Genomic DNA, 16,534 nt, shown 5'->3' on the forward strand with positions numbered 1-16,534 from the left:
GCCACCTCCACGCCCTTGCCACACCCCCACAGGGACGCGTGCCCGGTGTATCATGCACCCCCACCCTCTGTGCCCCCTTGGAGCTACACCTCTGCCCTGATACCTCTGCCATCCCCTCCATCCACAGAAATGGCTACCTTTCCTTCTTCAGCAATGGGTGGTAACAGTTCTCCAGCCAACTGCTTGTCATGTCCCTGATGATCCTGGCAATTGCTGCTGTTTTGTCCCCCTAGCAGATCTTCTGTCAGGAGTCTGGGAACTTCTTGAGTAATGACTTCATTGTCTGTGTAGACTCTCTTCTCCCCTCCTTGGGCATCAGGGGGTGCATTCCAGTTCCCAGCCTTTGTGGTTAAGAGTCTCGTAGTTAGAGAAAACGTTGCTTTGCTATGTGAACTGGCCAGCAGTGTTATGAAAAACAAAACGATCATGTTATTTTGCTTTTAGCCACCTGGCTGGGGAACCCCCCCCCCCCGAATATATCAATCCTTATGTCTTCTGTGCCTCTTCAGATCTGGTTATACAAATCTATGGCTACAAATCCTGCATTCAGCTTCCATAAAAAATATAATTGCAAACTCTGAGTTCTATGGGGTCTTACCCTGCTGCATGAACAGTAGCTGATAAATACTGTCAATGAATGCATATTTATGTATTGTCGAAGGCTTTCACGGCTGGAATCACTTGGGTGCTGTGTGGTTTCCGGGCTGTATGGCCGTGTTATGCTGCTAGAACACGGCCATACAGCCTGGAAACCACACAGCACCCAATGCATATTTATGATACCCGTTTTCTTCTTTTTGACATTTTAAAAAAATATCGACCCTTTGAGAACGACTGTTTGTCCAGACTTGTTGCCTTGCTGTTCCTGATGCTTCCACTAAACCATAACTGTTTAACAATTAAGGTCAGCGCTGAGATGCAAGACAAAGAGGCCGAGGAAGAAAAAGAGCGCTTGCAGCAAGAAATCAAAGAGAAAGAACACCAGAAATCTTCCCAAGCAGCTGCTGGCAAAGGAGGGAAAGGCGGAAAAGGTGGAAAAGAGGGCAAAGGTGGAAAAGAGGGCAAAGGCGGAAAAGGCGGAAAAGAGGGCAAAGGTGGAAAAGAGGGCAAAGGTGGAAAGGATGCCAAGGGGACTGCAAAGGAGAGCAAAGAGATCAAAAAAGGGAAGAAGAGAGGTAAGTAAGGTGCAAATGTTTCTTTTTTACAAAGTGGTTTTGACTGAGTAAGATCACGTGCTCTAGAAAGTTAGACCACTGCACAGTTCCTGAGGCAGCCCCTTCCCCACATAATATGCAACTTATCCCTGAAATCAGCCTTCATCCCTGAAGACTGGAAGATGGCCAATGTCACACCAATCTTTAAGAAAGGATCTAGGTGGGACCCAGGAAATTACAGGCCAGTCAGTTTGACATCTGTTCCTGGTAAATTAGTAGAATCTACCGTTAAAGATAAAATTATAAAACATTTAGAAAAGCAAGACCTGCTGAGGAAGAGTCAGCATGGCTTTTGCAGAGGCAAGTCCTGCCTTACAAACTTACTAGGGTTCTTTGAGAGTGTAAACAGGCATGTGGATCAGAGGGAACCAGTGGACATTGTCTACTTGGATTTCCAAAAGGCTTTTGACAAAGTTCCTCACTAGAGACTATTGAGAAAACTCAGCAGTCAAGGAATAAGAGGGGAAGTCCTCCTATGGATTAAAAACTGGTTGAGAAACAGGAAGCAAAGATTGGGTGTAAATGGGAAGTTCTCGCAATGGGGAGATGTTGGGAGTGGTGTCCCCCGTTTTGGGACTGGTGCTCTTTAACCTATTCATAAATGACCTGGAAGTAGGGGTGGGTAGTGTGGTGGCCAAGTTTGCAGATGATACCAAATTATGTAGTGTGGTGAGAACCACAAAGGATTGCAAAGAGCTCCAAGCGGACCTTGATAAATTAGGTGAGTGGGCTAAGAAATGGCAAATCCAGTTCGACGGAGCAAAATGTAAAGTGATGCACATAGGGGCAAAAAATCCAAACTTCACATATACACTACAGGGGTCAGTGCTATCAGTCACAGACCAGGAAAGGGATTTGGGCGTCTTAGTTGATAGTTCCATGGGAATCTCAACTCAATGCATGGCAGCTGTGAAAAAGGCAAGCTCTATGCTGGGGATAATTAGGAAAGGAATTAGTTTGTATCCCACTATGACTACCTTTCATTCTGGCAACCCTGCTTGTTGCATTTAATGATGAGCACACTTACTGATCCTAGATGTTTTCAGAACTAGTGGATCTAAAATAAGCCCTAGCTAGTTCATCTTTCGAATTCGAAGGTCTCCAGAACTTCCAGACAGACTAGAGTCAGACCCAGTCTGCCCTGATGCTGGTAAACACTCCTTTCAGTAAAGTGCAACAGGAAACTTCTACAAGCTCAAGCCAGTTGAATTGTCATGTTCCCTGGAAGTCAGTAAGGTAAAATACTGAAACATTTGAAATGGCAAAATTTATAGTGTTGTGAAAACTTGAGTAAAACAATTCTTTTTGGAAAGTGTCAAAAACGTTAGTGCCAGCAACTGGTCCTACAATACATTAACGCACCCAAAACAGTTCAAAGAGTGTATGGGTTCAGTGCTGTGTAAAACGTTCTCTCTTCCTTGCAGAATCTACATGTCTGGTCGAATCACCACTAGTCCTATTATCCCCTGAGGAACTGAAAAAACAAGAGCAAAAACTTAAGTTGAAGCAGGAATTTTTTACTGCGCTGGAACTTGAAGGTAAACAATAATTAGAAAGATTTGAGCCCAGGAAATGTCAGTTGTTTGCAAATTGAAATGGAAGAATACTTGGAAGAAGTATTCCATATGCTTCAACAATATTTAGTTGAGCCTGTTTCATCTGTAACATTAAACCGCTGTTAGAGCTAACCATAGTTTGTTGCCTTTAATCCCGGTTATACGATCCAAAACATGCAGTAAAGCTATAATAGTGGTTGAAAGGGCCTTCAAGTCACAGCCGACATATGGCGACCCTGTAGGATTTTCAAGGCAAGAGAAGGATAGAGGTGGTTTGCCATTGCCTGCCTCTGCCCTGGACTTCCTTGGTAATCTCCCATCCAAGTACTAGTCTGGGCTGACCCTGCATGGTTTCTGAGATCTCATGAGTTCAGAATAGTCTGGGCTGTCCAAGTCAAGGCAAACCACATGATTAAGCTGACATATTGAACGTTCATCTCTTAGAAGCTATCCAAAACTATAGTATAGCTGACTGAACCATGCCCTCCACCCAAAGATGTGCATAGGGAGAGACTAGTAAAACCTGCTTGCCTATGAGTAGAAATGCTGTAGAGGCAGGGAAATGGCCTTAACCATGGTTTTCTCAGTATAGATGTAATACTATACTATGGTTAATAAGAGCCATGATTTCCAAGCTGCAGTCGCCCTTTCCAGTTGTTAGTTTTTACTACATGTTCTAACACAGGTGCTGCACACAACTGTCCTGGGACACATTACTGCCATTTTGTCTGAAAGAGGCAACATTTGTATTTTCAGCTTCGGTATACAAGAAGCACAACCTACAGAAAATATAAGTAAAGCCTACTGGGCCAAACCAGTAGTCTTATCTAGTCCTGTTTCACACCCTGTTTCACACAGCAACCAACCAGTTGCCCTGAAAGGCCCAACAAAACAAGGTGCAGAGGGCAAGGCCTTCCCATCATGCTTCCTACAAGCACTAGTACTCAGAGATTTGTGCATTGTCCTGTTCTGATTGTCCATATGAATAGGATCGCAGGTAACACGTTCTCCTCATAACAACAGAAAACATTCTCCTCATAACAACAGAAAACACAGTCTCCTCATAACAACAGAAAACATTCTCCTCATAACAACAGAAAACAGAGTCTCCTCATAACAACAGAAAACACATTCTCCTCATAACAACAGAAAAAGGCTACTTTCTCATCAGGTTAGTTGCCACTGTGTAATTATAGTGTAAATATCCACACGTAATACTTAGACGTTTCCTAAATGTTTACAGATTCAAAGGCTAGGGATGTCTGTTTCCCAAATAAAGGGCTAACATGTCAGCAAACTGGTTAAAACTAGTCGCTGAGTGTTTTCTTTTTTAAAATTACTCTAAACTATCTTTGTCAACAGCGGAGGCTGCAAAATCTCGACTTGAGCTGTTAAAAGTTAAAGCGCATGCCTTCATTGAAGATCTAATCTCGAAAGCCGAACTAGCATACAGGGATATGGAGAAATGGCTTGGAGACAGATACCTGGCTGAAATGTCCAGGTAACAGAAAGTTAATTCTGATGAATCATAATACTGGGCCTGGTAGATGAATGGGCTAAAAAAGCACTTGGGGGCAATCATTTTTCGGCTGCAGTATTTCTGACACCAAACACCATTTTAATCAGACAGTCATGCACTGTATAAACAACTCAATGGTCTGAGAGCCAGCGTGGTGTAGTGGTTAAGAGCAGGTGCATTTGAATCTGGAGAACTGGGTTTGATTCCCCGCTCTGCCACTTGAGCTGTGGAGGCTTATCTGGTGAACTAGATTAGCTTGTGCACTCCAACACATGCCAGATGGGTGACCTTGGGCTAGTCACAGTTCTTCGGAGCTCTCACAGCCCCATCTACTTCACAGGGTGTTGTGAGGGGGAAAGGAGCTTGTAAGCCACCTTGCGTTTCCTCACAGGAGAGAAAGGGGAGGGGGATATAAATCCAACTCTTCTTCCTGAAACTTAGGGGTTCTGTGTGTGCCCATGAATAAAACAATTATTATCCCTACTCCCAGCTCCCCTCTGTCCTTTCTAGCTTGGCCACATCTATGCATGAGTAAAGAGCAAGAGTTCGGTGAACGAGTTTGGGATCTTTAGAAGAAAAAGAGATCTTTGTTGCCCAACACCGACTGCTGCCCTTTCAATTCACTTTGATCTAATAATATTTTAATGATTTGATGTATTGTCTTTACAGTGTTGACAAATTAATCGAGGTTGCCCGTCACCATATTGAAATAGCTACCAGAATCCAGAATGAGCTAGTTCTAGAAGGGACAGAGTTTTACATTAATGGCGATATCAAAGTATTCCCGGACCCTGCCCCTCCGTCCCGCCCTCCATCGGTAGAGACTGCTATGAATGGCACTCTAACAATTTCACAGCTCAACAGTCTTCATAAGCAATTTCTACAGGTGGCTCCGAAAGGTAGGAAGATTCCTTCTTAACACTTTTGCAAGTATGAATTACTTATCTGCTTAAGGTTCAAAGTTACTAATTTTTTGGACTTCTACTGTCGGTGCCGATGCTTCCTATAACTGCGTATGCCAGTATTCAAATATGTTTCTCTGTAAGCTAAGGCTGAAATTTCATGTAGAGTGCAGAAAAAACTGAAATTTCATTATAAATCCATCTTTCTGCATGGATATCAGTCAGCCAGGAAACATAATGAAAGAGCACTGAAAACTGCCTTTCTGTTTTTCACACCAGTGCTGTATTCACATTGCTAGGCATTGCACTGTCGCTGGGTTATAGCAATTAATCCCAACTGAACTTTTCTCTGGATAGTTCAGCTGTAAATTATTGCTATTGTCAGTCCAACAATAGTGTAATATTCAATGATATGTGCATGGAGCCATGCACACAAATGGCAGAAGGGTCAGAAAGTGCTTTAAGCAGCATGTGTGAATTTGGTCAAAGAGCAGAATAAAAACGTGTGTATACATTCCCTTTCCAATGGGAAACTGTAGCTAGTGTTAGAGGCTAGAATCAGACAATAATTTGGGGACATTTCTTCCCAGAGATTTGAAGGCAGAAGAATTGTTGCTTGTAATATGTGTAAGGAGCCGATATTCACCTTATGTTAAATGCCTTTTAGTAGTTGTTGAAAAAAACCACAGAATGTTCAGTGGATGAAACTGCATGTCGTAGGAAGCAAAATTTCTGTTGAGCCTCTTCCAATTCTTGTAAAAATTGTCTGTCTCCAACCTACCTGAAAATGCAGATATGTAAATATGACCTACACGTGCCATTCAAGAATATTTGTGAGAAAGCTGGGTCTCCATGTGGTTTTTGCTATTTATATGTTCCTCTTAATTATACACACCTGGTAATTTATACACTCAACAGCAGCAGGATTTGCTACCTTGCAAAGCATGTGAAAAAGCTCTAGATGCCAAATAATATGTATTCCACCAACTTGGATCCTGTGCCTTCAAATGTTGTTTTAAAGGTTTTGCTGCTCGGCCTGTCAAATCTGTTACATATTGCATAGATCTGTTGACTTATTTTACATTGCTTAACTGGTTAAATTCAGAAGTCTGAAAGTGTTCTAACATCAGAATTATCTATACATTTATATTTCAGTTTATTACATGAGGCTATCATGTTGCTAAAATTATGAAGTCTGAAAGTGTTCTAACATCAGAATTAGCTATACATTTATACTTCAGTTTATTACATGAGGCTATCGTGTTGCTAAAATTATGCATACAAATACAACACAGAGAAAGGCAAAGAGTCTCTGAACACGTGACTCAGGCCCTTTCCGCATGGGCGATATACAGTGGCCCGGGGATGGCAAAAACGCCTCCCCTGGGCTGCTGTTCACACAGGAGGCGCCGTCCTGGCCGCCTGAAAGCAGTGTGAAGCCGCCGCTTTTAACCTTGCAAAACAAGTGAGGTTTTTGCAAAACAGCGTCTTCCCCTCAGTGTGGTGCGAACCGCACCGCTGGGAAGACGCTGCTTCCCCCGTCATCTCCACTCACCGTCATGTCCAGCATCGCCCTGGAGGGCTGCAGGGACCCGCCCACGCTGCCCTCGGACCCCTGGAGGTTGAAGGGCAGCGTGGGCGGTTCCCTGCAGCCCTCCAGGGCGACACTGGACATGACGGTGAGTGGAGGGGACTGACCGTGCGGAGCCGCCTCTCCGGCTGTGAGGGGAGTGGGGGCCGCTCGCACACTAGCATGCGAACGATCCCCGAGCCTCCACCGGCATAATGAGACTCGTTTCCACCCATGTGCGGAAAGGGCCATAATGGAAGACTCAATTCTTACTGAAGGGAAAAACTGGAGTCCAGGCTGTATTTCAGGTGGGGCCTCATGAGCCATTCACATCATCTACTACTTGAGCCTTTTGAGTGGAGATGCTGGGGATTGAACCTGGGGCCTTCTGCATGTGAAGCAGAAGCTCTGCCACGAAGCCACAGCCTAGATTTGCCAATAAAACCATAAAAACAACAACAAAACATTTTAGAAATCATCAACAGGCATAAAAACAGCACAAAAATAGTGCAGCATTATCTGGCAACAATAAAATACTCCAGCAGGGAACGTCATAAAACAGCCCTTAGATTAAATCCAGGTCATGCAAAGACCTAAAAATGAAGGAAGGGAGACTGAAGTAAGCTGCTTTGGATCCCCATTGGGGGGAACGGTGCAGTACAAATGAAATAAATAAAATAAATAAACAAATCTTCCCTGTCCTGGAAGCAGGGCAGTTCTGTGTCAATTGCGTAAAGTGTGAGGAAACTAGGGCCTTCAGTCTTCTATAGCCGTGACTTGATCATAGAGTTTGGAGGGAATCCTAGAGAATCGGCCCTCCATGACAGTGTCACTTCTGGGTTTTTCTTCTCTTTGCCAGAAATGACATTGAGCTGATGCACAATGTCAGTAATATTGATCGTGCTTCCAAATTCACCTAGCAGCTTGCCAGACATGACTGGCAATCCAAGTGGAAGCCCAGCTCCTATTTGTTGGCATTGTATTCTAGAGACTGTTTATATATATCAGTTTTTCAGGAGCACAGAAGAATTGCAAAATTTTAATTTCTTGTGAATCTCAGCTTCCAAGTTGCCTTTTTTGAACTTCTGCCCCTTATGTGTACAAATAAAAGTACTTGCAAGTATGTGAGCAATATCTGCTGAAATCAGATTGCTGAATCAGATTTGCAGCAGCTGGAAGTTGTGATGAGCCCCAATAATTTGGATCGGTAAATTTCAGGTTTAGGTTTTTTTAACCCGGACATTTTCGGTAAAGCCGAAATATGGCTTTTTCGTGTTTTTTCTGTAATTCAGATGTATTGACTCACCAACCCTAGTTGGAAGTGAACCTTGACTCATCCTTCGCACCCCCTCAAAGGTAGCACAGCCAGAATAAATTATGCAAAATGGCAAAAGCAGAATAAATTATACAAATTAATAAATTATGTAATTGAGCTCATGGTGCATACATTATCCAAGACAGAGAATGTAGATTTTGTTGGCATTGAACTTGAACTGTAGGGTGGAGAGAAGATAATGATTTTAACAGGAGTACACCCAGCTCAGAGTATACCAATTTTCTAATGTTCGTATCATTGCTGAGTATGAGTCACAAAGCTAAAAGGGAGGGAAATGCAAGTGAAGTGTTACAAGAATGATAATAAAATATTTTAATGTGAAGTTGTATTTAAAACATTTATAGCCTTAGCAGTTCTGAAACAATTGAAAAAGAAGAATGTAACTCCAGGCAAACAGTCACAGAGGAGTCAAGATTTTCCAGAGATATGGCTGTCGAAGTACTCTTGGCTGAAACACAACAGCAGAAGAGGCACAATGTACTGTGCTTTATGTCAGCAGCATAAAGTGGACTTAGGAGAAGTTGAACACAATTTTTGCTCCGGGACAGACGATTTCAGGCTCGAATTAGTGGCTGAGCATGAAAGCAGCGAAGCTCACGCTTGGGCAACGTGCATGGAAGCAGCTAGCTCCTCTGTTCCAGACCCAACCACCACTGAAGAGATATTAAAGAATATGAGTAAAACAACCTTAGGAAGAATAGAGAATCTCTTCAGAACCTGCCATGCTATTGCCAAGACCGGACGCCCCCTCACAGACCTGGACTGGATGTGCAAGCTGGATGATATGAAAGGTGTGGATATCGGCTCTGTATTCAGGAACGACAAGGCAGCAAGAATCTTTATTCATTTCATTGCTGAAGTGGAGCGAAGGGCCTTGAAGGAGAAACTGGAACAATGCAAGTTCTTCTCGCTCATCAGCGATGGTGTCAAAGACCACACAAGCATGGAAGCTGCCCTTGTTTACGTGCGCTTTGCCGACCAAGGGAAGGTCCAGTGCCAGATCGTTGGGGTTCAGTCGGTCGACCCGTACGAGGCTTCAGCGGTGAAAAACGCCATTTTGAAAATATTACAGACCAATCTGCAGCTCCATCTGCCGAGCCAAGACTGGGCAAGGAAGTTAGTTGGCTTTGGAAGTGATGGCGCAGAAGTCATGGTAGGACAAAATAACGGGGTGGCTAAACTTTTGAAAGAAATCCAGCCATGCGTTCAGAGCGTACATTGTCTTGTTCATCGACTTGAAATGGCCTACGAGGAGACCTTGAAGAGCATCCACCTGTGCACTGTCCTTGTGGGGCTCTTGCAAAACATGTACTATTTTTATCAAAACTCCCCCCTGAATAATAGCAATCTCAAGCGAATATATGAAGCCCTCAAACTGAGACCAGCTGTTCCGTCTCGAGTTGGTGGTTCCCATTGGCTCCTTCGCCTACAGACTGCCCTTCAAATTCTGCTTAAAGGGTACGCTGCAATTATGCTACACATGACTGAGGTAAATACTTTTTAAAAATCCCAAGTGGAAGGGGGAGAGAAAAACTGGATTGGGGGGAGTCAAAGTTTTAATTGTTATTTTGCTGATTTCCAGGTACAAGAAGAGCCATGTTCTTCAAATCACCAGAAAGCAAAAGACCTTTTAAATCTCCTTCTGAGAAAAGACATTGTTACATTTTCCCATTTCTTGCTGGATGTCATCAACGTCCTCAACATCCTATCTCGGGTGGCCCAGGATCAGTACGCTTCCATTGCAGACATTTTTGCGACTATTCAATCAACACAGGAAACCCTCCAAATGTATCGAGCAAGGTTGAGTGTAGTAAACAACCTCCACAAATTACCAGTTGTATAAAAAATTAGAGTCACCAGAATAATTCTTATGTGTGATTTTTTTTTTTAGGTCTGGTCCCAGGGAGCGCCTAGTGGAGACCACAACGCACTTTCACGGTCACCAGCTAATTGGCGATGGCAATATAAAGCAAGTCCGAACAGAACTGTTAAGCAGTCTTTTGAACCATCTGCGCGATTGCTTTTGTGACGCTAGCGAGGAAGTTTTGAGAGCAAGTACTATTGGAAGTTTTAAACTGTGGCCTGACCAAATTGTGCAAGGTGTGGAAAACTCAAAGCAGTGGCGAAGCACATATGCATTGGAATGATTATTTTTCTTTCTGGAATGTGTGTGGGTTTTTAACGCACTTTCAAATTCCTACAGAATTTGGTGAGATTGAAGTGTCTGTCTTGACCAAGTATTATGAACCAATATTGGAATGTGCTGGTGTGAAGGTCGATGAAGTCGAGACTGAATGGACCATGCTGAAAGCAGAGCTGTATAATAGGTAATGAGAAGATTTGTGTGAACTTATGAAGCTTCCTTACGCGGAGTCAGATTCATTGGTCAGTCTAGTTAAGTATTGTCTACTCTGACCAGCAGCAGCAGTTCTTCAAAATACTAGGCAGAATCTGCTGTCTGGCCGTTTCCACACGGTTCAAATATCCTGGGTTAAGCAAGAGAAATACCCCATTCCATACAAGAATTTTGCATGGTTCCTGGTCCTTAAGTGGGTTTGCCCCACAATATTTCCCTCACCCTCAGGTATTAAAAAATTACCAAATTGGAGATTCTTTTCCAAAATGCATGAGAGCAGAACCAGTTTATTTTTCCCACCTGGCCACCTGATCTTCCCACCTCGGCCCCCTGTTCTCCCTGCCTGACATTCATTCAAGCTGCCACTCAAAAACAACAGCCGATCAGAATGTGGAACATCGGGCATGCTCAGGTACACTTGCAATGTAAATTCAAAAGACCTGGACTCATGTGAAACAAACAAGTATTTCCTCTCAGTCTTCACAAAACGGGCAGCCATGCAAAGGGAGAAACTGGGATAAAACAGACTTGGATTGTAAGAAACTAATTGTAACCAGGTATGATTGTGCCGTGCGGAAACAGCCTCTGCAATCTTTTACTATAGAACCCTGGGATTAAACTGCAGCTGTTCTCCAAACAAGACATTTTTTACCAGCGAACTGTTGCATCTCCTACACATTTATTGACATTCAAATGTTTATTTATTGCTATGCTTGACACCTCTTGGAAAGATCTAATTAATAAACCCAATTTCCTTTTCTAGATATCCGAATGTTCGAAGGATAACATGGGATTCGGTGAATTTGGATTATTCTCACAAATACCCAAACATCTTGGCACTGGTGGATCTGGTCTTGACACTGCCGGCAAGTTCCAGCGAGGCAGCCCGCGGCTTCGGTCAGATGAAGCTTACCATGATGCAGCATAGTCCAAAGCTGATCTTCGAAAGCATGACTGACCTCATGATCATTCAGATGAATACTCCAGATATCCCAGATTTTGACCCCCAGAAGGCCATTCAGTTGTGGAACATCTCTTGGCAGAGGAACAGAAAAACGGAGGGCAACCAATGGATGGCTACTCGGGAGAGATCAGAGTGTTCATCTGACTCTGATTGGGAAAGTTTATTTGGAAGTGATTAGAACGGGGACACACTCTCCATCTTAGCAGTGTCCTTCGGAGGGGGAAAGTGTTTATTAGACAATAGCTAAATAAATCTGGGAAATGCAATTTACACCAAAGAAACTGGGAGGACATCATAAGCATCATGTGCCCTTGCAGAAATAGAATACGCATGAAGTTGCTTTAACCTGAGCTTGACCTTTGATACCATCAAGGTCAGTATTGGCTGCTCATACCATGGTTTTTTGGGGTCTCAGGATGAGGTCTTTGAGTTACCTATTACCTGATCCTGTTAGCTGGAGTTGCCAAGGACAGTACTTGGACTCTCTTGCATCCAAACAGATGCTCTTCCAGTGAGCTACAGCCTCACCCCAGGAGAGGTGAAGTGTGAAGTCTTGGCCAGGCAAGCCCCGCCCCCGAACAACATGAAAATTAAAGGTACAATCCAAAAAGCCCTTTCTGTTTTTATGGGCTAACCTAACTCCTTCTTTGTTTTCATTCTCTTGGGAATTTGTTTTACAAAATTATTTTTTGCAGTGGCAAATGCGTCCCTTTGTACAGTACTGAGTGTTAATTGCCTCAGATGTCTCAGCATTCAAAATTTTCAGAGCCATCGCAGCACTCATTCCTTCTAATGTGGTGTTTAGTGTTTGAGTTGGATCAATAGCATCTATAAAGATCCTGTCCTCTGTGCCTCAAATGATGAAACTGAGTTTTGTCATCATCAAATCAGTGAAGAAACAGACTTTTAAAGGATCTTTTAACACCACAGAGGTTGCAGGAATGTGAAGAAAGCTACATGGAGAATGACATATCTTTATGGTGAAAACAAGGATATCACGGCTCCCATATAGGCAAAGGATAACATCTACAGGTTCTGGATAAGACATCTTAAATAAAGACACCTGGCTCTAGAACTTGCCACAGTATGTGCCCAATCTTCTTCAGCTTCTTGATGCTTTGGATTTCACAGCTGCAACTGTAGAAATAGAATTATACTGCCTTTGAATTGCATGTGTAGTTTGTCTAACTGGCTGATCAAGTAGAGCTTGCTCGAAGTAGCCGTGGCATATGGGGGCTTAGAGAATGGAAGGGGAAATATGGGCCACTGCTTGCAAGGCTGCCAATACCTGTATTTCTTGCCTGGTGTGAAATGACTCTTCCCTCCCTTTGAAGTTCAAAGGGAACAGCGTAAATATTTTTTTCTTTTCTCTGATCAGACTGCCAGCCCCGCCCTGCCACCCTTTAGAGATGCTAATACAGGTAGTGAGGAACAATGGGAAATGTTAAGCCCCCCCCCCCTTCTCCAAGCAGGTATCACAGTTTTGGAGGACTTAAAATGATAGAAGGACATCAGGAAGAGGATACCTGGATCCAACAGGAAGAGATTCCTTGGCCCAGACTGACTATGTCAAGGGGGTGGGGATTGGGAACTGATAAAACTCTTGGGAGCAGAGAGCGATGTGGCTCTTCTGGCTGGACCACTGAAGGAAGCTGAGCTCGTGCCTGAGTTCTGGAGGTGGCAGCCATTTTGACCATGGGTTCACCCAAGGAGCTGAAGGATTTATTTCAGGTAATGGAGAATCTGTAGGCAACAGAAACATCCTAAGCTTAAGAGCCTGCCCTATTTTAACAACCGAGAGGGTATGTATATAGTGAAAGGGTTGTTGTTTTTTTGCTTATTCGGCCTAGGATAGTGCAATCTTGTCAAATCTCATCAGCTAAGCAGGGTTGGCCTTGGCTAGTTTTTGGACGGGAGACCTCCAAGGAATACCAGGACTATGACACAGAGGCAGACAATGGCAAATCACCTCTGAATGCCTCTTAAAAACCCGACAGGATCACCATAAGTCTGCTGTGACTTGACTGTGCTTTCCACCACCAATGACTATCTCTAGCAATGCAATCCGAATAAGTGTTGTCTTCACTGGAGTCAGAAGTGTATATACTCTGCTTGGGAAGGTGATGGAAAAGCCCTTTGCCGTATGCAAGTCAATCAACTGAGCCCTTCGGGGGAGGGCAATATATAATAATAATAATAATAATAATAATAATAATAATAATAATAATAATAATAATAATAATAATAATAATAATAATAATAATAATAATAATCTGTCAAATTCAGGAGGCAGCCATGCTGGGATCCTCACGAATACTACGCCAATACATTACAACTTCCTAGGCCTCTGGGTGAGGCTCGAATTGTAATGAAGGCCAACAACCAGCTAAAGATCTGGCAACTGTGGAATCTACAATAATAATAATAATAATATTTAGGTTTTAACCTTATTGAGGGCTGCCTCATACAACCAAATGGATTGATTATGCAGGTGGATTGAATGTATCTGAGGCTGAAACCCCCTTCATACATTGTTACCATAAATCTACTAGAAAATGGATTAGTCAGTGGCACATGAAATGGGAGTGGTGGAAAACGGGGGGAGGGGGGCAGAGAATTGGTGGGGTAGTGAGCTGCAAGTATGCCCTGCATTGTAGCAATGAAATGATTTCTTCAGCTGGGGCCAAATTCTGCATAGATGTATTGCAGTGATTGCCAGTGTGGACATCCAAGCCTGCAAGGAGCCCACCAGTGTGGGTCTAGGGGTCCATTTGTTCTTGCCTAAAATACTCTTCTCCAAGAACAGTCATTCCTGGTTTTCCTCTAGGTCATTGAAGCAGGATATACTTCAGAAGGAAGGCTCCTAGGGACATCACCCCATGGGACTGCCTATTCAAAAATAGCTGTTGCCATCATTGAAGGATGCTTAACTGGGCACCGCCAAACATTTTGTGATTACTCCTCCTGCGGCATCCATTTTGTGATGGCACTCCCTACTATCCTTTCTCAAAATTCCAGAACAGCCTACAGGCTCAATAGAGGTGGCGACCACTGATTTGCTAGATACTATTAGATCAATTTGCTTGTGCAAACAGAACTTTGATACTATAAAGAACAGCATTACATGAATTGGCATTGGCCCAACATGCTGATGTCAATCCCAGTGTGTCTGGAAGTGATGTCAGTGTGTTATTGGGGACATTCTGGCAATTGGGCAAAACTCTATGATTACTGTTTTGCCTAAAACCCAGAGCGTCCCTAGCACCTCCAGTGATGTGCTGATGTCACTTCTGGTTGCAAAGGAAGTGACATCAGTTGTCACTGGGGACATCATTACATCACCTGTAATGGCCCCTACTGCCAGTACTCAAGTCAAGTAAATTATTTGTATATGGCCATAGGCCTTTACATCATTTAACAGCCTACCAGGCTGATTTTAAACTAAGGTAGTTCCCACCAGGCTGCTTTTAAACTAAGGTAAGTGGAAGGAGGGGAGGGAGATGGGTTGGGGCAATTTTCCGCCCCCACTGCCGCACGCCCAATGCACGACATACCCCCTGTCCCCTTATAGCTACACCTCTAGTAAATAAAAGTAATTCTGATAAAATATTGAATGTGCCTAATTGAGGGACAAAATATGCTTTGCTTTCAAATTGTGTACGTGCAATCCACAATGACAAATTTCCCTCTACCCTCTTGTCCTTTGTCTAGGTTTAATACCGACTAAAATGTTCATTGACATTATTTGTGACCTGGTCACTTTGACTCTTGGTGCCAATATGCTCCCTGATAGCTGGATGCACCTCTCGATGTATGAAGTAGGTAATCTCCATATCGTTGTGATCTTACTTGGTGTGTGTGTGTGTGTGTGTGTGTGTGTGTGTGTGTGTGTGTGTGTGTGTGTGTGTGTGTGTGTGTGTGTGTGTGTGTAGTTTGGATTTAGAAGAAGAGTTTGGATTTATATCCCCTCTTTCTCTCCTGCAGGAGACTCAAAGGGGCTTACAATCTCCTTGCCCTTCCCACCTCACAACAAACACCCTGTGAGGTAGGTGGGGCTGAGAGAGCTCTGAGAAGCTGCGACTAGCCCAAGGTCACCCAGCTGGCGTTTGTGGGAGTGTACAGGCTAATCTGAATTCCCCAGATGAGCCTCCACAGCTCAGGCGGCAGAGCTGGGAATCAAACCCGGTTCCTCCAGATTAGATACACGAGCTCTTAACCTCCTACGCCACTGCTGCTCCCTACGTAATGTTAGCTTCTGTTATGAAGTAGACCTCATTTGGTCAGGGGGGTAAACATGTCTAGTTTTGAAGCTTTTGTTGTAAGCAGGGTATCATGGACTGTATTTGTGCCAAATTCCATCTCTCTTTACGTTGGGGAAGTCGGAACCCAGTGACGAAGTGAGGGGGAGCTGCTCCTGGGGAATGAGCTGCCCGCATGCCCCCTCTCACCTCGCCCCAAAATGCCCCTGGCCCCGACATGTGACGGCAATGGCGGTGCCCAGGACAACTCGCCCCAGATGTCCCCATTGCCGCTACGCGTCTGTGGTAACCCCTTCGATATGGTTATCAGAGAGTCATTTTCATGTAAGGAATAAGGTGCTTTAAGCTGTGTGAAACTGTCTTACTTTAACCATCCATTCTTCTTCTTTCAGCTGTGTAAAAGAATTGTAATGCTATGTTACAGATACAAAATATGGCATCAATGCTGACTGTGAATCCGGACATGGTGGACTGGCGCCGGTTCTTACTAACGGCTTCCCAGCCCTGGCCTATACCCGCTGTAATGGAGTTGTTAGAAACACTGGAAAGGTTCCAGGCTGTGGATGAAGATAGATCAGGCTTTGTGACACGGGAACAATATAATCAGGTACTGCCTTCCTTCCTCCCTCCCTTGAGATAAAGATCACATATCTTGCTCATCCATAAAGTTCAAATTGTCTGCTCATACAGCATTAATTTTTCCTCTGGGCATGTAAAGGAGGGAGAAGGAGGTTTACCCCTTTAACCTGCACATATTGTGCAGTCCACAAAGGGAGAAGGACTGTAGAGCAGGCGTGACTTTGGCACCTGTGTAAATGCCACTCCGTGCACTGTAAGTAGTATCTGCACTGGGGATGG

The 16,534-nt window shown here is 43.8% G+C and overlaps 2 protein-coding genes across 4 annotated transcripts in view; both read left to right on the top strand.

The window, feature by feature from the left end:
* SPEF2 (sperm flagellar 2) overlaps positions 1-16,534 on the top strand; it is a 134,738-nt gene that overhangs the window by 88,507 nt on the left and 29,697 nt on the right. For all 3 annotated transcript variants that reach the window (XM_048504145.1, XM_048504146.1, XM_048504147.1), the window contains exons 27-32: positions 905-1,175; positions 2,639-2,752; positions 4,133-4,271; positions 4,959-5,188; positions 15,129-15,235; positions 16,101-16,283. In XM_048504145.1, coding sequence (XP_048360102.1) covers positions 905-1,175; positions 2,639-2,752; positions 4,133-4,271; positions 4,959-5,188; positions 15,129-15,235; positions 16,101-16,283 — 1,044 coding nt within the window. The remainder of the gene's footprint in view (positions 1-904; positions 1,176-2,638; positions 2,753-4,132; positions 4,272-4,958; positions 5,189-15,128; positions 15,236-16,100; positions 16,284-16,534) is intronic.
* On the top strand, positions 8,573-11,668 carry LOC125436824 (zinc finger protein 862-like). The gene is made up of 5 exons (XM_048504150.1): positions 8,573-9,586; positions 9,680-9,897; positions 9,989-10,197; positions 10,301-10,424; positions 11,217-11,668. Exons 1-5 carry the CDS (start codon positions 8,573-8,575, stop codon positions 11,593-11,595), a joined length of 1,944 nt encoding a protein of 647 aa, XP_048360107.1. The 3' UTR covers positions 11,596-11,668.

The sequence above is a fragment of the Sphaerodactylus townsendi genome, linkage group LG07 (genome assembly GCF_021028975.2).
Source record: "Sphaerodactylus townsendi isolate TG3544 linkage group LG07, MPM_Stown_v2.3, whole genome shotgun sequence".
NCBI lineage: Eukaryota > Metazoa > Chordata > Lepidosauria > Squamata > Sphaerodactylidae > Sphaerodactylus > Sphaerodactylus townsendi.

Excerpts from the sequence above, each read along its gene's own strand:
- LOC125436824 (XM_048504150.1), top strand. The coding sequence starts at position 8,573 with ATGTACTGTGCTTTATGTCAGCAGCATAAAGTGGACTTAGGAGAAGTT. Across the intron at positions 10,198-10,300 it reads GCCTGACCAAATTGTGCAAG|AATTTGGTGAGATTGAAGTG; the intron begins GTGTGGAAAACT and ends AAATTCCTACAG. Across the intron at positions 10,425-11,216 it reads AAAGCAGAGCTGTATAATAG|ATATCCGAATGTTCGAAGGA; the intron begins GTAATGAGAAGA and ends TTCCTTTTCTAG.